Below are 21,200 nucleotides of genomic sequence, written 5' to 3'. Positions count from 1 at the left end.
ATCAAATACTGTATAATCTACAAACATGACTACTCTCTTGTATTATTTTTCTTTTACTTAATCATTTTACTTATTTACTTATAAATGGACTTTTGTGCATAATATAACATCTAATATGATCAGACTTCTAAAAATCATGGTTGGAATTGCAGTTTTGCTCTGAAACTCTACACAGTACATGCTGGGACCTTTGTCCATCTTCTTTAACGTACCGTAACTCAAAAACAGCCTGCATGTTTCAGCTTTGCATGGCTGACGACAGTTATTTCAGTGTCTGCTATATGTAACTGGACTCATACCAGACTTTGGTAACACCTACACACAGCTTTGATTGAATAAAGCCCTGGTCTGAGAATCATGATTCAGCTGGAATACATAGCATAACACTGCCAGTATTCAGTGCTGACTCTGGGGGACAGGAACCTCTCGGTATATGAATTGGCTGTTTGTTGGAAGTAATGAGATGTAACTACGTGGGAGTTATGTAAGTGACCAAATATCCACCAGATTTAAGGAATACTCTGTGAAGGCTCTGAATCTCCGACCAAATGGCCACCCACCATCCCACCTTTTGTAAACCACATGAAGACATGTATATCAAGGGTCTAGAGCAAACAGGGCATAGGTGACATTTTGGTAATTTTACAGGAGAGCAAAAACAAAAGCTTATATCATTGGAGCCTTTAGATGTATATATAATGTAAGGTACATTGATACTAATTCGATTCAGCTGATTTGATCAAAATCTGTTTGTTGATCACATTTTTTGTGTGTGAGCTGTTGCTGTAATGTCATACTACAACATGTTGGGATTTTTGTGTGTTCACCCAATCCAAGCCATAATTAATCTTTACTTACAGTATATTCATCTTAAATTCAGCTTGAGGCGAACCAAAAGCTAACAAGAAAGGAGCTTTATTTCTTTTTCAGTGTTGTCTAATCAATAGATAAAAGCATTCATTTTCCATCAAATTATTTAGTTACTAAGACAGTGATCACGTAAAAACTTTGTCCAGTGCTGAAGAAACAGCTCTCCTATGTTCTATTACTGTTACATATACTCACTCTATATATGTTTCTGTGTGCGTATGTAAGAACCCACACAGTAAAAACATATTTTACTGGTAGATATTTTAGTTGCAAATGCACTGACCTATGTTTTTCTTGGCAAGTACACCATGTTCTGATACTGAAAGACAAATAACCTGCAGTTACTCCAGTATCGTAATGTAGTACAGATAAATTTGGTATTAATCTAGTTCTTATGGTTATTCCAGATCTGTGAAAATGTCAGACGGCAAACAGCTGATGGTGCACACTGAGCCATGAGACTGTGCAGTAGACATATGAGGTTTGTATAAACGTTCTTTCTCACATAATGTCTGATTTACATCTGGATTTATGTCAAAGCTTGCCTACTGATGAATTAATCAGTTTGGGAGACACAATGCAAGCATATAATGATGCACATCTGGCCATACCAATAAAACTGATAATGATAAAGAGTAGCCAATAAAAAAACTAAAAAAAAAACGTAAACCAGACATGATCAAAATGTTAATATAGATCCTCTAACATCTTGATATACAGTACAGGCGCACACATTCACAAAAGTCTGTTCACAAGCTAAACCACATGTACAAATTTGTACCACTAATTGGTTTGTATGCAAACACATGGTAGACCTCTTGAGATGAGTGCTTTGCATGCACACACACACACTAACACACACAGTAACATATACTCAGATCTCTTTATCACAACTGTATCTGTTTATAACTTTGATTTTGGGACCAAATGAATGAAAGAAATCTGTAATTTGAGTTAAAAACGTGTCACATTTTATGTTGAATTACACTTCATTAATGGCAGGTGATTGCTCCTACAAGTCTTTTGCAAGTGACTGTTACTCTGTTAAGACTCATGATGGCTCTCTTCAATTCAAGTGTTGCAGTAAGTCATGATAGTGTGACAGCTACACGACACCACAACCCTGAAATTAGAGCCGCTAAAGGGAATTTAACCATCATTCATTTTATTGGTTATTTTCTGCTAAGATAATGTCAAAATGTCTTCTGTGAAAAAAAACCAAAAACAATTTACCTTGATATTGAGATTAAAAACAAAGAGTAATTGTCAGTGTACTGTAAACTCCTGAGTGGGTGGTCCCACTCCATCATCGCTTCCATCTGCTGGCAGCCTCCACGACCAGCTCCGCCTTCACGCTTCTCCTTTCCGCACCATAGACCACCCTCAAACCGCTGACCCTGCGTTGGCCTTTGGAAAAATGGCCGGAGACACACCTTCAGCAACTAAGGTTACTGCACACCTAACAAAATACACCTGGTCTTTCGTGCACATTTCACAGTTCCCTAGCCACACTTCAAAGTTGATGTTCAAGCATATTTGGTGTGTCAGAAGAGGTGAGCATCATGAGCATTTTACAAAAAATCTCTTGTTGCAATCCACAGATCTAAGAAAACATAAATCATTCACTCCCAACCGTCAGTGTGTCTTTGTGAGAGAATATTTGTATTTTAATCGGTCCAGCCTGAGCAATACCTAATCTGTGACTACTCTTGATTAATTGTAATCATAAGCACAAGTCTACACTGCTTGGTTCATGACAAGCCATTGATTACCTTGAGAAGGCTACAGTAAAAAGAAGACCACTTTTTCAAATGTGCTGTTGCTGTTGGCTACTGATGGTGCACTAAAGTAATCCTAAAATGAAAATGTGCAATGCTGAAGTCTGCGTATTTATTTACCCTTTATTGATTCAAATTTAATGAAATGTCTAATGGCAAAGGTTGAAACAGTGCAGGCATTGATCTGGCTGTGATTGAAGTGACGGTCAGTACTCCCATGTTGCTTACATTGGAACTGGCCTCACAGATTAGAATAATATAAGCACATAAGCCCTTGCTTGTTCCTCACCTCTCCACCCATGCCCCCCTCCTGCTCCTCCTGCACTGCTCCCCCCTGAACTGCCCTTCGTTTTCTCCTGTTACCTCTCTATGCATCACCTACATTGAAAGTATATAATTGCATCTTTTGTAGCATCTTTCTAAGTGGGGCACATTTGAAAAGACTATTGGCTCTCTTAAACTAATAAAGAGCTATTATTCTCATGAGGTGACGACTGATCCAAATCCTTCTCTGTGTGACTCTAAAGGGGGCAAGTGAGCCAGTCTTATGTGCAGATTGTTATGCCACCCCCTCTCACCTCTTCCTTACCTTGCAGATGTTAAGGAAGGAGGGGGGGTAAGTTTGAGGGGGGTTGTACAGAGTACAGAGACCCCTCTCAGTTCCTTTACTGCAGGTAAAAGAAAAAAAAAAACTTAAAAAAATAAATATATTCAGCAGGAAAGCTAAATCAAACGGGTACACGAAACTGAATCACACTATTTGAAAATACATGACAGAGCAAATGTTTGTTTGTGGATGCACTCTTTTTTTTCTCTGTTGCTTAGTCAATGCTCCAACCAATCACACATAATCAACACATACTCATTTGCATTTGCAACATTTGCAACACCGATATGTTCCTTTATTTAAAGACTGGTAGCTGTATTGGACATAAAAAAATGATTAATGGTTACATTGTAAGTACAGACATTTCAAACGATATTGAGACTGGCAAGCTATAATGTCTCATGACTGATTATAAACAATAAAAACAAAAACAGCTCTCAACACTGTGAGATGACTTGCATCCCATGAGAAACCACAACACACTGAACTCAAAATATGAAAGAATGAAAAGTTAAATGAAACAGATTTCTGTTTCACTGTCTGCAGCCATCAATCTTGTACTCATTTGTAAAGTCATTAAACTGTCTGCAGGTCATTTTATGTTTAGTTTTTTTACATTCTTCTTCCGAAGGCTTTCTTTCAATCCAGGTGTTTGATTCTAACAGATACTGCATCCTGAAAAAAGAGCAGGAGAATGAACAGAATGAGAATCTATCATTCTAATATGATACCTACATTGATATAAATGACAATACTTACATTCCATGTACGTCGGTCGTGGCGCCATCCTTGCCCATGATGAGATACTGTGTTCCCACGTCTAACTGTCCTTTACACTGACGCCTCTTAGCAAACATCCGCACAGAATTCTCTTTCACGACGATATCTCCATCTGACAAAGAAGAGTATTGCCATCATATTTATGTTAGGTCTTCCAAGTATAAACATAATGGCACATAACTATTTAAAGGTCAGCACACGCTGAGGCTTGTGGTTACGGCTTACTCACGTGATCTGAGGACGTCCTTTACGTTCATTTTGTACATCTCAAAGTTGCTCTTTATGGAAACGTTGACGACTTCAACCATGTATGCTGAAATAAAACAAGATCCACAACCATTCATCTGAATTCAATTCAGTATAATTCAGTTTTATCTATATAGCAAAAGCTTTCATATAGAGCAGATCTAGACCATACTTGTTATAATATCCATCCATCCATTATCTGTAACCACTTCTCCTTATCACAGTCACGGTGGGGCTGGAGCCTATCCCAGCTGACTACTTGTTATAATATATAGCATTCAGTTGTATAATTTTAGTATTGTATCACTATAAAAGATGGATTCTTTATAGCCAAATGTCTTATGTGTAGTACTGACCATAATCTACTATAGGGAAGAAGCAGGCATGTTGTAAACGGTTGTCCTTTGTGATTCTTCGACCTCCATTTTGCTGTTTAAATGTTTCTTGTATTTTATGACATGGTCCTGAAGAAAAGACGAACATAATGCAAATTAAATTATTTACACAGATCTCTGAAGGGTAGGGCCACATTTATTCTCAGGTGTTTGTCAGTATAGGTTTTAAGACTAATGGCCTACTTTCTGCACATTGGCACACATCCTCTGTACACAGTGTGGAGACCAGCTTGCTTCTTTGGGGGGCGGAGTAGAACACAGTACACTTTACGTCTGCAAGGAAAGCACAAAGAGTTAATACATTCCTGGTAAGTGAAACAATTAAACTGACTTTACAAACAATAAGGAAATATCAAATAAAAATTTACCTGGTTCATAATAATCGTAGAATACAGCTTGAGCAGGCTGCAGAAGGCCGATTGGTACTATCTGTTGAGCATCGAAACGAATGCATTCCTCTGAATCGAAGAGCTGGAGTGAGAGAAGAAATCTTTAAATATCAAACATGTTAATTTGTTGTGTATGGAAATGAATTCAAGCCTTACCTCATTAAAGTAGATCAACACTCTTCCATGGGAGACCTCATAATGGGAAATATATCGTTCAGGTTCCGCTTTTAGCTACAAAGAAACAAGAATCAAACTTTTTGACACTACAGAAGAAGAAAAGACCATTCCTCTCATTTATTGCTTTGTCAACAGAGTTTTGGTATACTGGAAGAGAGCTGCAAATTTGGAGGGGCTGCTTGTTCTCCATATGTTTTTGTTTATTCTGTATTTCCATTTAAATTTTTCTTTTGCATGAATTATATTTTTTATTTCGATTTTGAATTTCCACCACTGTTGCTATGGAGAACAAGCCAGGCACAAATCAGACGAGTAGTGAATTCAAAATGCTTCATCGACACAGTTGAAAACAAAACATGGCACCAGGGCTGTAGCACATCGGCATACAAGGTCCACATACAACTCAAGTGGGCTGTACCAGCAAAACATTACATAATATCCCATAAATAATAACAACTACATTCACAATTAATGAACCAACCAGATGATGAACAGCCTAAATCTTAAGAAAAATAAGTGCAATCAATAAGTATTTATTATTTAGAATCGTATACTGGTCAAGGTGGGAATAAGTATTTATTATTTAGAATCGTATACTGGTCAAGGTGGGAAAAAAGGCATTTGAAGCAGCTTTTTAGACTAAAAAACAGGGGGAAAGTAGCCTGCTAGCCTAGCTCAGTCCAGAGTTCAAATTTAATTAATTAACACATATATGGTATGTTTGTATGATTGTATAAAATCGACAGATTTATAAGGGATTATGTCGGACTATTTCTTTGTTGATTGCCAGGTAACAGGTCGTAGTTAGCTTTATGGTAGTTTAGCCTTATGTTTTTATCCACAAAGACTTGTACTTTGTTCTTTCAGTCAGAGAATCAGGTATCTTGGACACAATTGCTGAAGTTTTGCACTGAGTTAACAGGGAGACTTTCATGTCCATCCATCCTCCAACTGTTGTTCACCTCAGCTTGTCTATTAAGAAAGGCAACTGAAAGAAGAGGTGAAGAGAGCTACTAACCTTTTCCAGATCCTCAATAATAGCATTAAATCCACTCAGAAGTGTGATGTCAGCAACAGCCATTCCTGAGAGATTTCGGTTGAGGCTATGACTGCACACAGGAAACCATGAAAAATATAGGTTGATCAAGATTTGTGACTTTTTTTTATTTTTATTTGAAGAATGATTTTATCTGTATTTGCAAATGATTTTTTTCACTTATAAAATACAAATGTTATGTAAATATCATTAACTAACCTGACACAGACTGTGTATGTGACAGTGCCTTCTGAATTTAAGTTGTTATCAAGATCTCTCCTGCTTCGGGTGCGAGCGTCAAACCACTCAATCGCTGATCGTGGTACTCGTGGTGTCTCTGCATCCTCATTGTTATCATCGTCATAGTATTCATAAACTTCTATGACTTTAGCTGAGGGAGACAGAGGTTAATATAACTCTCTTTGTTTATCTGCAAGACATGATTTGTTATCAGTGACAAAAGCTTACCAGTGTACTGCACTTTCCCCTCCACTGTGACGCGGATAGACACTTGGTCACAGCTATCCTTGGAATCCAGTAGTTGGTAAGCCTTTGCAACCTGACAAACCGATTTACTGTAAATAATGGCTCTCTTTCAGCTCATATGCAGACATTATTTAAACTTACTTTTAGCTTGATGTTGCCATTTCCTGTTAATTGCACAATAATGTTGTTCCCTTTAAATTTCTAGGACAAAAGACACAACAAAAATATGTTTTCTTAGAATGAGGTTAAATATTTATGTGTGAATTTAAGTGAATTGCTGACAATGCTCTATGATACCTTAAGGTCTGTTTCCACCTTGTCCCTCTTTCTTTCCAGTGCAAGCCTTACAATGTCATTCCTTCCTGGGACTGTAAACTCTGCTATTAGATTCACTTCAGGACTGACAGACTTCTTCAGCTCATACTCTGCTAGGGCTTCCAATGCCATGATAGTATCCTGGGCGTGGTTATAAAATATTAATATTAATGTTTAACATTTCTACTAAGAGTTAATCTGGACCCACACTGTATGATCTTGGACCACCAAAGAAAAGGATTGTTTGAGTCACCTGCGAGGATTTGAAGCCTCCAAAATAGTTTTCTTGGGTGGTTAACCAGCAGGCTGTTTTGTCTGCCCACTCTGTATGCCCAAGTTCCACTGCAGCTAGGAGGGCATAAGCTGTAGCCTCTACTGTGATGCCATCAGCCTTATTCAGATTCTCTGGGCTGGTATTAGTTGTCCACAGTGAACAGTTATTGGCCCCTGATAATCAAGGAAAAGACAGTAAGTAAAAATGAAAACAATTTCAAGTAATAGTATACTGTGATGATAATAATAGTATACTTTGTAAAACTGTAAATAGTTAATTAGGGTTGGGCGATATGTAAATATATGAAATAATATATATATTGTTCAACTGACAAATATTCTGCCACATACTGTTTACACCATGATATCACTTTAATATGTCTGGGTGTATTAGGCAATGCTGTAAATCATTTAGAAGGACTGCTTTAGGACAATATATTGGATTTCACTATGATTTTTGCATGAATATAATGAAATACCTTGCATTGACATGTCTGTCATCATTTTATCCACAATCACTTTCTCAACTGATTATACTCAACTCACTATACTTACTATTTCATGATAATATGGCTACTTATATATTTTATCCATATCGCCCACACCTATTTACTTTGTTTGGACATGCCTTCAGTAGACTTTGCTGTAAGTTTTGTCCAGGCAGAAGAAAGATCTGTTCCCTCTGGCATACAAGCTGCAAGGCAATAGGCTGTAATGGCAACAGCATAGGGATGCTCAAGCTCCTCCAAGTGTGACATGAGATATGTTGTCGATCTTGAAATGCTTGCTTCCTGTTAGAATAGCATGAAGTCAATTAAAATAGCCAAAATCCATTAAAATCCATTAAACATTTACATTAAAAGGATAAACAATCACAAAGCTAAGACGCGACAGCCACTCTAGCAGGTCTATGAAGCTGTCACAGCAGTGCTTTAAACTAAATGTTAACATCAGCATGCTAACTTTGCCACTGTCTTATTTGAGCTTTTTTTTTACATGCTAATATTTGATAAATTGGTCACAAGTACTAAATATTTTTTTATAATAGATTTTGGTCACACCATGGTGGATCACCAAAACTACAAAAAATCATCCCGAAGAGAGAATGAATGTCTGTTTCATATCTCATGGCAATTCTGGAGATTTTCAAGACATTTAAGTCGAACCACAAATAACTTTATAGTGGTACTCAAGAAAAACTCAGATATCCAGAATTATTAGATAGCATGAGATCCATTAATATCTGCACAAAATGTTGTGCCAATCCCACTAGTAGGTTTTAAGATGTATCATTGGACAGGTGATTTTTACTTGTTGAAGACGCTAGAAGAACAGTCAGGAAATTAGATTCACCTTCTGGCCCGCATTATTGTCTGCACAAAACTGCCTGACAACCCAATAATTGTGGAGACATTTCAGTCTGGACCAATGTGGTGAATTGAATAACATTGCTATCCTAAAGATGACACCACTAGCGTGGCTAAAAACGTTCACCCAGGACATTAAATCATAATATTTTCTCACCGCATTACTTTTCATATTCTCATCAGTTTTCAGGAATTCAAGGGACCGTTGCAGTGCCAGGGTGATGAAAGCTGTCAAGGATGCGTCTTGGTCTGTTCCTTTCTACATTAAACACAAAGAGACAATTGCATACGAATCACTGCTATTGGGTTGTTGTTATCTAATACCATGCTAATATGCATGTTCTAATATCAGTGCAGTAGAAGTTACCAGAATTTCTCTGTGCAGGACTGGATGTCGGTCCCTGAATGACCCATCAGATTTCTGAACTGACAGCAAGTAATTGACTGAACTTCTGATCTCTTCTTCTGGTACGACCCTAGCTTTCCTGCCCTGCTGTCCAAAAGACGCGGTCTGACGCTGTGCCACCAATGATAGCACTTTCACTACAAGGGCAGTCACCCTGAGGACAAGAGAAAGAAAATAGTGAATGCAAAAAGTTGATTTACAATTTGAGATATTGAAAGTAACTTACATAGAAATCAATAAAGCAGTATTAACCATGCACTCACCAATTGCTAGATGGCACTGAACCCCATGCTCCATACGATCCATTTTTTTTCTTGTATGTTAATATCCTTGTGTAACCTGACAAAGAAAGTGTTTAAATTGTTAAATGTTGTACTTTGTAAATGCCTATAGCATTGTTAGTGACTTGTAGAGGGTGCAATGTTCATAACGTCACACATAAGTTAAAATAAGAAGACGAAACAGAAGCCACATAAAGCACTTTTGATTCCTAGATGAACTTTTAAAACATGTTAAATCAGTTATTCTGTGCAATGTTTCTCAAATGTTATTTCAATTAGGAAACATTTTAGAGTCTTAAGTAAGACTGAGTAAGAGGCCTAAGGTGTTCTGGCTCCAGATACACCTATCAATGACCTTATGTTCGAACATCGTGTTTGTTATGGCAAGTCCATGAATAGCGTCGTCCTATGACAAAGCACCACTCAGGTTCAGTTCAGGGAGGCCATTGATCCCAATCCCCTCATCCAGGTTCCTCTCTCATTAAAGTGTTGAAGTCTCCCTTCAGAACTATAGAGTCCCTAGGCAGTACCCTTTCTTGAACCCCACCCAGAAACCGGACAACTACTCTAAACTGCAGTTTGGATTATGTACTGCAGTTGGTACATAACCACAAAAAAACCATCCCCCCGTACCCCTCAATGACACGCAGTCAGAGTGGGGTAGGCTTGAAGAGTCGCCTCTATGCACATGGTTCTGTTGGCTTCAACAGACCGTGACCTTCAGCACCCACTGGGGCAATTTGCAATCAAGTGTAAAGCAGTTGGGATAAGAGTTAGCACTTCCAACTCTGAGGCTATGATTCTTGGCTGGAAAATGACAGATCCCACCCCCCCCCAGGTTGGAAGTGAGTTGCTGCCCCAGGTGAAGAAGTTCAAGTATCTCTGGGTCTTATTCACGACTCAGGGCAAAATGGAGCATGAGATCAACAGGCAGATCAGCATGGCATCAGCATTAACACAGGAGTTGCACCAGACCGTTGTAATGAAGATGGAGCTGAGCCAGAGAGAAGAGCTTTTAATTTACCAGTTCCAACTCTCCCAGATGATCAGGAGCTTTTTCTAGTGACCGAAAGAGTGAAATTGCAGATACAAGCAACTGAAATGAGTAGTTGCTCCTTTGCATCAAAAGGAGCCTGTCAAGCTGGCTCGGGTATCTGGTAGGAAATCCAACACATGCTGGACAAAGATTATATCTTTTATTGATAAATGATAAAGATGTTATGCAATTAACTGCTTGATGTGTTACCTTGCTCAATTTTATCAAGAGTATCATCTCTGGTGCCAGGAGGCAGCTCAAACCATTGGTTACTCAGATCAAGGTAGCGCAGGGCTGAAGCTGTAGGGGCCAGTCGTACCATTGTCTGCTCTAAACATCCAGTAGGCAATACAATGAGGCGAGCAACCTTCTCATGAGAAAGAAGATTCTTCACATGTGAAGCGCTAAATCCATCCCCTGTCAATAGAGAACACTAAAAGGGTAAGACACTATTATTTACACAGGTCTGAGGATTGTTGTATGAGTTTCTCACAGCACATACCTTCAGCTGAAACGAAAATATTGCTGCTGGTGTCGGGCACTGTGTCATCTGGTAAAGATCCATCAATAACTAAATTCTTAGTGCTCCTCCCTATAACAGACAGAGAGAAGCAAACTCATTAAAGAAAATGTACATGTGAAATACATTGAAGAAAAAAAAGGATAACAGGTAAGCAGGTATCATTAAAACAATCGAAAAGAACTCACCATCTAATTTAAAGACCTTGGTTTCTTCTGTTCTCTCTACTAGTCCTTCTGTCTACAACATGTAAAAATAGAGCCAAATTACTGTATGTCGCTGGCTTTTAAACATGGAAATGTGCAAGTGGAAGAAGCCTCTTCCTTTAAGTTAACATTGCTTGTACACAAATAGGCTCATTAGTTATTATTTGAATGAGTACTTATAAATCAATCATACACCTTTTAACATATAAGCACAGATTACAACTATTAACAGCATGTTTATCAATTTGTAAAAACTGACTTGTCACTCACCAACACATTCAAAGTCTTCTCAATAGCATCTACCCCCATCTCATGTTCCATATGATAGAGACGTATTTTGATGGGTATTGAGCCAGCTACCATGGGGACAGCAGAGAAGGAGACAAACTGGGAAGACTCCGGCTTTACAGTTATGTTAACAAACCCTGTAGTGGTGGCCGAACCGGGGGAACAAAGTCCCTCAGTCTGTTCCATATGAACTGCTACCTATAAAAAAGTCAAAAAATAATATTAAGAACTGAATTTCTATATAATTTAGAATTTCTATTCTAATTATCTACCTGTAGTTCAGAATCAGGGTCATAGTTGTAGATAACAGGCGAAATGGATAGTTGCTCATATTTCCTCACAGAGTAGGGCAGTTTCAGAGACACAAATGCTTTCTTAAATGCCTTGAACTCAGATGGCTTAACTACACAGATACCTGAATGAAAATGAAATAATTGTTATTAATGAGAAGCTCTTCAGTCATATATCAGAGATGCATGTAAGAAGTGGGAAGCTGTTATTACCAGTGGCAGCAGATAAAGTGACGAGCTGTATCTCCCATGTGGTGATGGAATCAGGTAGAGCCAAAGGATACCTAAGAGTTTTCAGACAAAAGCTTTGACTACTTTTAGTTTATATTGTAAAAGCAAAAGTTCTCTCACTAACAATATGAAGCAGCAAACAAAAGGATGTGACTATTTCACAGGAGGAGAAAATATTGCATCAAAAACTGTCATAAAAGTTCACTGTCCACCTCTTACCTTATTTTTCCATTTACATCAAATTCCCTGAAGGCAAAGCTTGGGGGGAAATATCGTCGAATGTACTGAGCAGCTGTGTCCAAGAAGAACTGTTCAATGTCTTCTGTGGTTGCAGCTAAAAATCACATTAAAGGTGGAGAAAGAAAAAGTGAAAGGTTTGTAATTAAACTATTAATGCCACAGTTATTTTAAGTTTTGAGGCAATTTCGGCTTACTCCTGCCAAATCCTTTCAGGGCATCCTCTTGTATCTGTTTTTGTCTCAGACTCTCTCCTTCAAGGCAACATTTTAAAAAAGCATCTGCACATAAAGGATTATCTTCCACCAGAGAGACTCTCCGTGCTCTTTCCTGACACGTCCGTATCATAGGGATGAGAGAAAACCCGTGTGCACAACATTCTTGCAACTTTTCATCCTCATAGTTTGATTCTGAAAGTGACATTTAAAAAAAAAGTCAAATTTTTAAGTATATTTAAAAAGTTTCTTTCATTATCTCAGACCAGAGTACACCAGAATATTGTCATACTTAAGGTTATCATTGCATCTTGAAGGTCCACAGAGCGCCTCTGTCTTGCAGATTGTGAATTACAGCTGAGACCTGTAAAAGTAGTATTACAGCATTAAAGCTCAGCCTGGGTTAAGTATGTTGATACTTACTTGAATTTGGTAGTTGGTACAGTTGTATTATGAAAACAATCATTTGCTAAAAAGATAAGGTTTCTGCATGTGTGGTAGCATTTACATCCTACTCTCTATTGATGTCTTGTTAAGCACAATATAATGATTCACTAAAGAAAAACTGTGTTTTTGTCATACTCCTTCTAAACATCGACTGGGACTGAGACACAAAAGACAGGCCAGCATTTATTAGGGCAGATCCAGGGTCAGATCCTCCACTGTATGAGCAACCAAGGTCATATGACTGCATAGAGGAAAACACCTGAAAAGTAGGAACACAAGCTTGGATTAACTTATATGGGTTGAATTAAATAACCTCATTGTGTAAGAGAAAGCACATGTGGAGGGTGTGTGTGAATGTGTTACCTGTTTGGAGGTGAGTTTATTATCGGCATTGAGAGCATACATGGCTTTATCCACAGCCAGTAAAGCCACTCTGGCACTCTGACCATGTAAATCAATCTCTAGCTCGGTCCTTTTTCCAGGTATAAATTGTTTTTTTTGTTCCACCTAAATTGAAGTTAAAATATTACAGTGAATTTTAAATGTCATGGTCAAAGTATTAACATGTTCAAACACTATCATCAGAGGTAAAGTTCTGTTGGTGTACTCTCTCCCTTTGCTCGGACTGCCCTCTTTATCTGTTTTGTTTACTCACCTTGACCTTTATCGCACATTCATCCTTGACATCTATCCACGCTGAGTCAGCAATGATGTTACCATTCTGGTCATAGTAGTAGCCAATAAGACGGAAGGATGGCACCATATCAGGCGTTATCTGCAGGTTGTCTCTAACTGAAATACCAATTCCGTGAGAGCCCTGTTTTGTTAGGATCCCACGGCTTAGGATCTACAACATAGTAAAAATATTAGTAGAAATTTTAGATTTAAAAAACTGTTGCTTCTTCAGAAAGTTGTGTTCACTTAGATATGCCTCACCATGTAGTATATAAACCCACTGTTTGGGGCGTTGATGGTGTTAAAATTAACAGTTAGTGAGTCGCCAATAGAGTACATCTTGTTGGAAAAACTCAGGTAAAGGTAGCTGTTACTGGGGGATGAAGCAGGTTGAATGTCTTTCCTCTGCTGAAGGCCATCTGCTGACACCTAATGAAGTCAGAGTGTAAACAGTTAAACTGAACTAAAAGAAAATTCAGTGGTTTATCAGTTTGATAGGACATTTAACTTGTTAGTTGTTTGAGGATACTAACTTCAACAGTAAACTGAGCTCGAGTGTTAAGATTAAACACAGGGAACACTGCCCCCTCCTGGTCAGTGTTGCCTTGCCAAGATTTCTCTGAAGACGCTGCTACATCAACTTTTACTGGCACATCAGCTGCTGGGGAGCCGTCTGGGAGACGCAAAACCACCTATAATAACAACAAACATAAAGTATCAAATATAAAACTATCACACTTATGTACGTTGCTGTGTGTCCATTTGTTGTGTTTATGCATACCACCACATCTAGTGGAAATCCAGGAAGGAAATGTGAGCGAGTTCGAGAGAGATCAATGGTGTATTTGTTGGAGATGACAGAGAGGTAAACCTCTGCCTCTTGTATTTCACCACCTGGATGGAAAAAAAATAGATATCAGATTAAATGAAAAATTGAAATAATATTGTCATCTTCTTATTCAATTTCTTCTTACAGGCTCTCAAATATGTCATTGTAGCCCCCACACCTAAAATATATTCCCCCTTTACATCATAATATTTTTTAATTTTAGATTGTCCTGGAGTTAGTAACTTAAACATTGGTATGAGTGTAACATAATTTACTTTGTATGTTGGTGACAAACACTTTCAAGTAGAGCTGTGATCCACTTTTCTGTAATCCGGAGAGGCTGTAGTTCTGTTTTTGCAGGTTCTTATTCAAGTCTTCTACCTGGAGAGAAGTTTCTGCCAATCCATCCTCGACCTGCACAAAGCCAAATCTGTTAAATTTCAAAATACTGCAACACTATATAGATGCAGTATGTTGCAAGATCTCTGATTTCGAAATTAGATGTATTGTTAATATTTTGATGAATATATGTTTCCTCACCGAACCAGTCAGCTCCAGTCCTCTGATATAGACAGGGTTCTTTTTTGGACCAGGGTCTGTACGTCCTACTACTCCAAACATGCAGTGGTACGCCCCTTTAACTTTCTCACCATGTGAATACCTACAGAGAAAATCATTGTAAAATTATGACTACTACAAAAGTAGTGTCTGAAAATGAAAAATATTAACATTAGCATACATACATCCATCGGTGATACTCAGTAAGGCCCATGGGCCAATAGGGTGTGGGGTGGCCTCACAGACCATTTTCTAATTCACAGTGAAACTATTACATGCCACTGGATTTGCCTCTTGGCAAAGATAAGTGAGGACATGAAACATCTTTTATATTAATGTTGAATCAAATTACTAGGGCTTACTTAAAAAGGGTCCATTAATGACACACAGTTATCCAAATGTACAGGTCTATAGAGCTTTGTTGTTAAGCTTCTAAGTTAGCGTTAGTTAAGTTCAAGAACCACTAACAGTGAGGTAGGCCAAAGTTTATCATCTTCATTAGGCGACGATTTTGTGTTTTTCAACTTGTTTGATTAGATGGAACTCTAATAGGAAAACTTGCGACTGAAGTAAGTTTCATTGGAAATGAGTCAACACCTACCTGGCTGAGATGGTGAAGGCAATCCGTTCAGCATTCAACAAAATGTAGTTCTGACTCATTGCGATGTTTACCTCAAAACTGGGTATAACTGCAGTGTGTAATGATAAGAAAATGCTTTTTAGAGGCAAGAAATATCATCTGACAGTCAAACAACATAATGAAAAACTCATCTTACCGAATCTTTGGACTTTAAACATGCTGGAAGCAGCATTTGCTTCATCGTCCTGGTAGTGAGCTGTAATTTTCCAAGTGCCCATTCTTTGTGAACAAAAGAAACATGTGTTTTTATTTATATACAATGGTGCTTGTGCTGTTGCTGTTATGTAAGAGCAAATCTGTTTTAACATACTTCGAGACATCAGGTATGACAAAATTGCCTTGGAGGATTCCTCTCTTTGCAGACATAAGAGACTTCATTATCTTGTTTCCAGCAGCATTCTGTCACAAAATCATAAAAGCACGAGTCATGATATGAAACCATGAAAATCAGTAACCCTTTATTCCTCAAGAAAATATATCTACTCACAAATACTGATATGTGGATCATTTCTTCATAAGGCCTGAATGTGTGGTCAAGACTGAATATCCTGTATCTCACTAGAAGAGAGGTATCAACATAAACTTGCTTTGAAAAGAATCACTGTCTTTATTGAGTAGAGAATTATTTTTATGTTTATTCATAGTTGTTGACTTTCCTTTTACCTTTCTCTGTTGGGTTGTAGATTGGCTGATCAGTTTGAATGAAGATACTGCCCCTGCGTTTTGATACCAGGACCCTAGTTATCTTCCTGCCCCTGAAGGAGGGGCTCTCTGCCACCAGCAGTAAGTACCTACGTTCACTTTGAGGCAACCTTGCCATTTGGTCCCTGTTTATCTGTAAAGATGCAAATTAGAAATTTGGATTAATGGCATCTCAGTCCTGGCTAAAATGTTGTTGTTTTTTTGTATGAGTGGGAAGGTTTCTCATACCATGAGCTCAACAGTTTTGGCCTCGTTTTCCACAGCGCACACAGTAGTTTTCTTCTCAGAAACAACAATACCATAAATCTCATGCTCCAGGTAGAGAGTAATACGACTGTTAAGATGAAGCGCTCCCATCTGAACAAACACTTTCTCATTAACACCTACATGAAACACTCCGGGGCCTGAGATGAAGAATCTGCACAAAGGTGAAAAATAGCACTCACTGTATTCCTCACTGATATATTTTGCAATCATCAACATGACATCAGCAGTGCAGCATTTGTCTTATCTGGTATATTATGACAAAAAGACAGTCAGTATATAGTATATTATGCATATTATTCAATAATTTCAAATCTCAGAAGACAGAAAGCACATGTTAATCCTGTTTGCATTAAACACAAAATTGTTTGCATTACATTACATCATTACATAATGTTGATTCATGCAGCCATTTGTACATACCTGTCCTGCTGTGAACACTCAGATTCCATAATCAGGATGAAGAACAATATCGCAAATATGAAGCACTTCATTGTGCAGCTCTTATTTGTTTTCCTGCTCTGACACAGGCTCTTTGATTAACTGAGGTTTTGTAAGTCATCCACCCCTGTATTTCTCAATCGTGGGATCTCTCAGTGCCCTCCCTCTGCCTTTTTTTTTCTTCTAAAACAACTTAGGGAGAAGTATTATTCCTCAGAGTGATGCAAAAAACAACTGAGAAAATTATCATACTGTCAGATATGACATAAATATACTGATGTATACATATGTGTGACATACTTGTTGGTTTAGTATGTACACAGATGAAAGTGTGAGATCTAAACAGATAAATCTAAAGCAGGAGGTTAACAATAAAGATCAGATAACAGTTGACTGACATTGATTTCAGACTACAACATGTTTGATTTTTAAAAAATAAAAGTCTACTTTATATCACTAAGTGTACTGCAGCATGCAAAAGTGTTTGTTTTCATTTCACAATGTGTAACTATTCCCTCACTAGTCACTGCAGGCCGTCCAGATTTCCCCTAGATCATGTGATTTACAAGAAATCCAGTTTTGGCTCTCTGGATGGTGCCAGTACTGCTGACTCTACAACACATGGTTCAGGAATGAATTGCAGAGTAGAGCTCAAGTATATCTGTAAACACAACAAATTACAACATTTATTGGCAGTTTAATGAATCAGATTTTTAAATCTGAAGCCATTTCTTTAACACATAATAAATGTCATGTGCTGTTTATTTGTAACTTTACAATCCACATTCATCAGTTAACTTAACTGTATGCCGAAACAAACCCTCTCCACAATACAAAGTCACAACTTTACTTGGAATTGATGACAAAGACACAGAACAAGAAAGTAAACAGCAAAGATAGCCAGAAAAACTTTATTTTTTTCTACATGAGCAGCTTGGCATAAGATGCAATAAACAGTTACAAAAAAGTGTAGCAGGACAACATTAATGATTAAACAGAAAATTAAGTGTTTTTAAGTTTACCTTTAAAATAAATGACATATTTATGTATTTACAAATATTTTGCTTTATACCCATAGCTCTTGTGTTAATGTAAACACCCTTAGACATCCATGTTAAGAATTGAAGAATTTATGCACCAAAATGTTGAGTCCAACCTAAGTACTAAGTGATTGAGGCACAATTTTCTCAATTTTCTATCTTGCTCAAAAAGTAGATCCTGTATTTATTTTTTTTATAAATTGGTGTTTCAGTTTGAACATTTTTTTGTTAATACACAATCAATAATGGGCTACATTTTTAACAAGCGTATTCATTCAAACAGTTTTTGATTGCAGTTTTAAATATATTGAAGTTTGAAAATAAATATAGCTGTAAAATCAGCATTAGGCTTAAGGTAGCTTCACAGAAGAGTTACAGGAACCAGTACATTCTACATTATACTATAAAAATGTTTTTTATGGCCCTGTATAATCCAAAGACACGTTTGGCTCATAGAAGAAACATCACTGTCAGCCTCCATTTCACTTGACCAACCACAAACCATATGGTGCTGTGCCATATGGGTCCTTATCCACTGATGATCTGAATCTCCCCACACAGTGAGACATACTAATTGCACTTTCAAAGTAGATAAGCAAATGATTACTTGTTTGCTCAAGATAATATGATATTCACACACCTAAAACTAATAAAAGTATTTCAGCTCTTTAGAACTATACAGAAAAACGTCAGTCCACCGCTGCAGCCTCAGGCTAGACAGGTAATGTAGAAGAGAGAACACTGCAAATTGAAAAGGCAAAGTCCAGGGTAAGGACGCCTAATGTAAATAAACTGATTTTGAATAGAGAAACTTAACTTTGATTGTAGTCAAAAGTCTCTGTTTTAAAATTAGATGTCATGTAAAACTAGAAGTTAAACTAAGAGTTTAAAATCCATGATGGGCCCTGTTAGAATTCAGTTCTTTCTTTTCACACAGCTAAATGATATTTAATTAAGTCCCATGTTGATATCTGTATTATCAGAGTAAGAAGAAAGACGGTGTAAACGAGAGATGGGTGCATGATGTCCATCCACAACTCCTGGATATGGAGATGTAACACAAGAATTGCGTTTGGACAATCAACACCAGTCTCCCTGTCAAAGCTTGAGATGAACAGCCCAGGGAGTAAATCCTGCAGTGGATAGATCATTTGACATCAATTAATATCATAGGAGATTAACTGAAACAAGTGCAGAAATATCTAACAAATAATGTGTTGAAATCTTTAAAGCTTTTGTTCAAGTAGTTGCTGTTTGTTAGGAGACTGAAGCATAAATGAACTGTCATGAGAAAGCAGGCTACACACTCCAAAATCAAAGAAGTAACTGTTAAAAAGGTGAAATGTAAGCTATGTTCCTGATGTTTCTGCCGGTATATGCTTTTTAAAAAATGTACATATAGTACATCTAACAATTCCCTTTATTTATTATCTATCAACTTGCATATGAGTGAAAAAACCTGTACTAACAAGTGAAAAAAGTAAATTATTTTAATACTTACCTCATGTATCATCAATAATACAGTGATTAGTCCCAGAGAAGTAGCTAATATTCATGTGTACCAGTTAATATTAAATATTAAACTCTTTCTTTCTAAGTTTTTTTCGAATATTGTGCAGTCCCTCTCTCCAGTGCATCCGTCCTCAACCGCTGCTTGTTCAGTTTGCTTGTCTATGTCCCTCTGTCTATCTCTTCCCCTCTATCCATCTCATTTCATGCAGGAGTGGGGTTACCTAAGAGACTCGGCCTCAATAGAGAAAATCTCTTTTTCTACAATTAACTGTGAAAGTGACAGAAGGAAAAGAAGGGAGGGGCGCAGACTCAGAGAAGAAAAGGAGAGAGGGAAGAACGCAAATGCGCATGGCAGGTAGAGAGTCGTAAAGTAAAAAAATAATATTTGCACTTATTTTTTTAAAGTTTCAACTTTAGAAGTTTTAGCATAAATATCCATAACTAAAATTTAATACATTTATGTAAACATTTTAGTTGAATGTTCAGACCCACAGACAGCAGCATTTAGTTGCTGGATTTGACCTTTTGATTCACTAAATATATTCTGTATTATATTTACTGAGACAAATCATTTATATGATAAACTGACATACAAAGTAATGGATATATTTTATGTCCTACGTTAGGAAGAGTTTCAGGCTCGCTCCCAAATAAATATACACAATTTCAGTTTTGTAGCACCTCATACTTGAATTGGGATTAGGCCAAATTAGGTTGCATTACACTGATCCCAGTGAAAGTGAATTATGTCTATCACCATAATCTCTAAATATGCAGAGGGAGTGACCACTGGGTTTCCATGGAGAGATGTACACAAAAGGGTGTGGCGTGGGAATGTCCTCAGGGGTCAGGAGTGAGGGTGAAAGGGTCAGAGGTCAGAGGCAGCTGGACAGCACACAAGAGGAGATGAGGGTGAGAAAAGGAGGCGAGGGGGTAGTCCAGAGACTGACTGACTGGATCCAATGGGACATTAACATTGAACTGATGGGAGGCTCACTGACCAATGCCTATTCAGGGAGAAACTAAGCTATGACACACTCATGTGTAATGGTCCATGGTAATTGACAAGTGACAAGACTCTCATTGTCGAAGCAAAAGCAGTTATCAGAATGCAGCGGCGGATTACAAGCTATACATACCAGTATTCAGCAGTTATATGGGGTTATTTAATTCAATGGTTCAAACATATTTGTATACTGATGAAATTACTAAATGCTCTATCTTTAAAACTGCATAATATTGAAGGTGTTGATATCAAGTCACTTGTTGCCAAAAAGAGGCCTATGGGAATGTATTAAGATATAGATACATATGATTTTGATGTTAGTCAGTTTATGGTTTGAGGGCTCACTTATATGTATCCAATATTACCATTTATTTAACTGAGAACTGTTACAATATGTATCAAACACCATCAAATATAATATAATAATAATATCAAATATTTCTTCCTTTCTTCAGTTTCTTCTTTTTCTACCTTAGAAATATGCATGGTTGCCCATAAAGTTGGAATAATTTTGTTTTCAGACACATTCCTCTTTTACTATTTAAACACATTTAATTTAATTGTGGTTCAATTTTCACTGTGATATGTTTGGAAGAGATTGATCAATAAAGTTTTGAGAACTTTATATATCAAGAATAAATCACATTGTTACAATCA

General features: G+C 37.4%; 1 protein-coding gene across 1 annotated transcript; it reads right to left on the bottom strand.

The window, feature by feature from the left end:
• Positions 1–3,513: 3,513 nt before the first annotated feature.
• Positions 3,514–17,116, bottom strand: c4b (complement C4B (Chido/Rodgers blood group)). The gene is made up of 41 exons (XM_010735673.3): positions 16,968–17,116; positions 16,509–16,698; positions 16,242–16,413; positions 16,066–16,136; positions 15,889–15,977; positions 15,715–15,797; positions 15,540–15,627; positions 14,921–15,041; positions 14,656–14,794; positions 14,333–14,445; positions 14,085–14,243; positions 13,813–13,980; positions 13,532–13,723; positions 13,240–13,383; positions 13,012–13,135; positions 12,722–12,793; positions 12,412–12,624; positions 12,197–12,311; positions 11,960–12,030; positions 11,729–11,871; positions 11,439–11,654; positions 11,151–11,202; positions 10,945–11,034; positions 10,653–10,859; positions 9,389–9,464; positions 9,087–9,279; positions 8,877–8,978; positions 7,981–8,143; positions 7,333–7,526; positions 7,062–7,220; positions 6,906–6,965; positions 6,747–6,837; positions 6,498–6,669; positions 6,261–6,351; positions 5,222–5,296; positions 5,045–5,147; positions 4,860–4,949; positions 4,638–4,745; positions 4,265–4,348; positions 4,015–4,147; positions 3,514–3,930 (listed from the first exon to the last, which is right to left on the bottom strand). The coding sequence occupies exons 1-41, from the start codon at positions 17,036–17,038 to the stop codon at positions 3,789–3,791; spliced, it is 5,139 nt and encodes a 1,712-aa protein (XP_010733975.3). The 5' UTR covers positions 17,039–17,116; the 3' UTR covers positions 3,514–3,788.
• Between the last annotated feature and the right edge of the window lie 4,084 nt (positions 17,117–21,200).

This window comes from Larimichthys crocea, chromosome XIII (genome assembly GCF_000972845.2).
Source record: "Larimichthys crocea isolate SSNF chromosome XIII, L_crocea_2.0, whole genome shotgun sequence".
In the NCBI taxonomy this organism is placed as follows: Eukaryota; Metazoa; Chordata; class Actinopteri; family Sciaenidae; genus Larimichthys; species Larimichthys crocea.
The sequence above is the reverse complement of the archived record's forward strand: the minus strand, read 5'-3'. Positions and strand labels throughout refer to the sequence as shown.

Coding starts and splice junctions, on each gene's coding strand:
- c4b (XM_010735673.3), bottom strand. CDS start 17,038: ATGAAGTGCTTCATATTTGCGATATTGTTCTTCATCCTGATTATGGAA. Junction 9,280..9,388: donor TCAGTGCCATCTAGCAATTG/GTGAGTGCATGG, acceptor TCTTGTCCTCAG/GGTGACTGCCCTTGTAGTGA. Junction 5,297..6,260: donor TTATTGAGGATCTGGAAAAG/GTTAGTAGCTCT, acceptor GTTTCTTTGTAG/CTAAAAGCGGAACCTGAACG.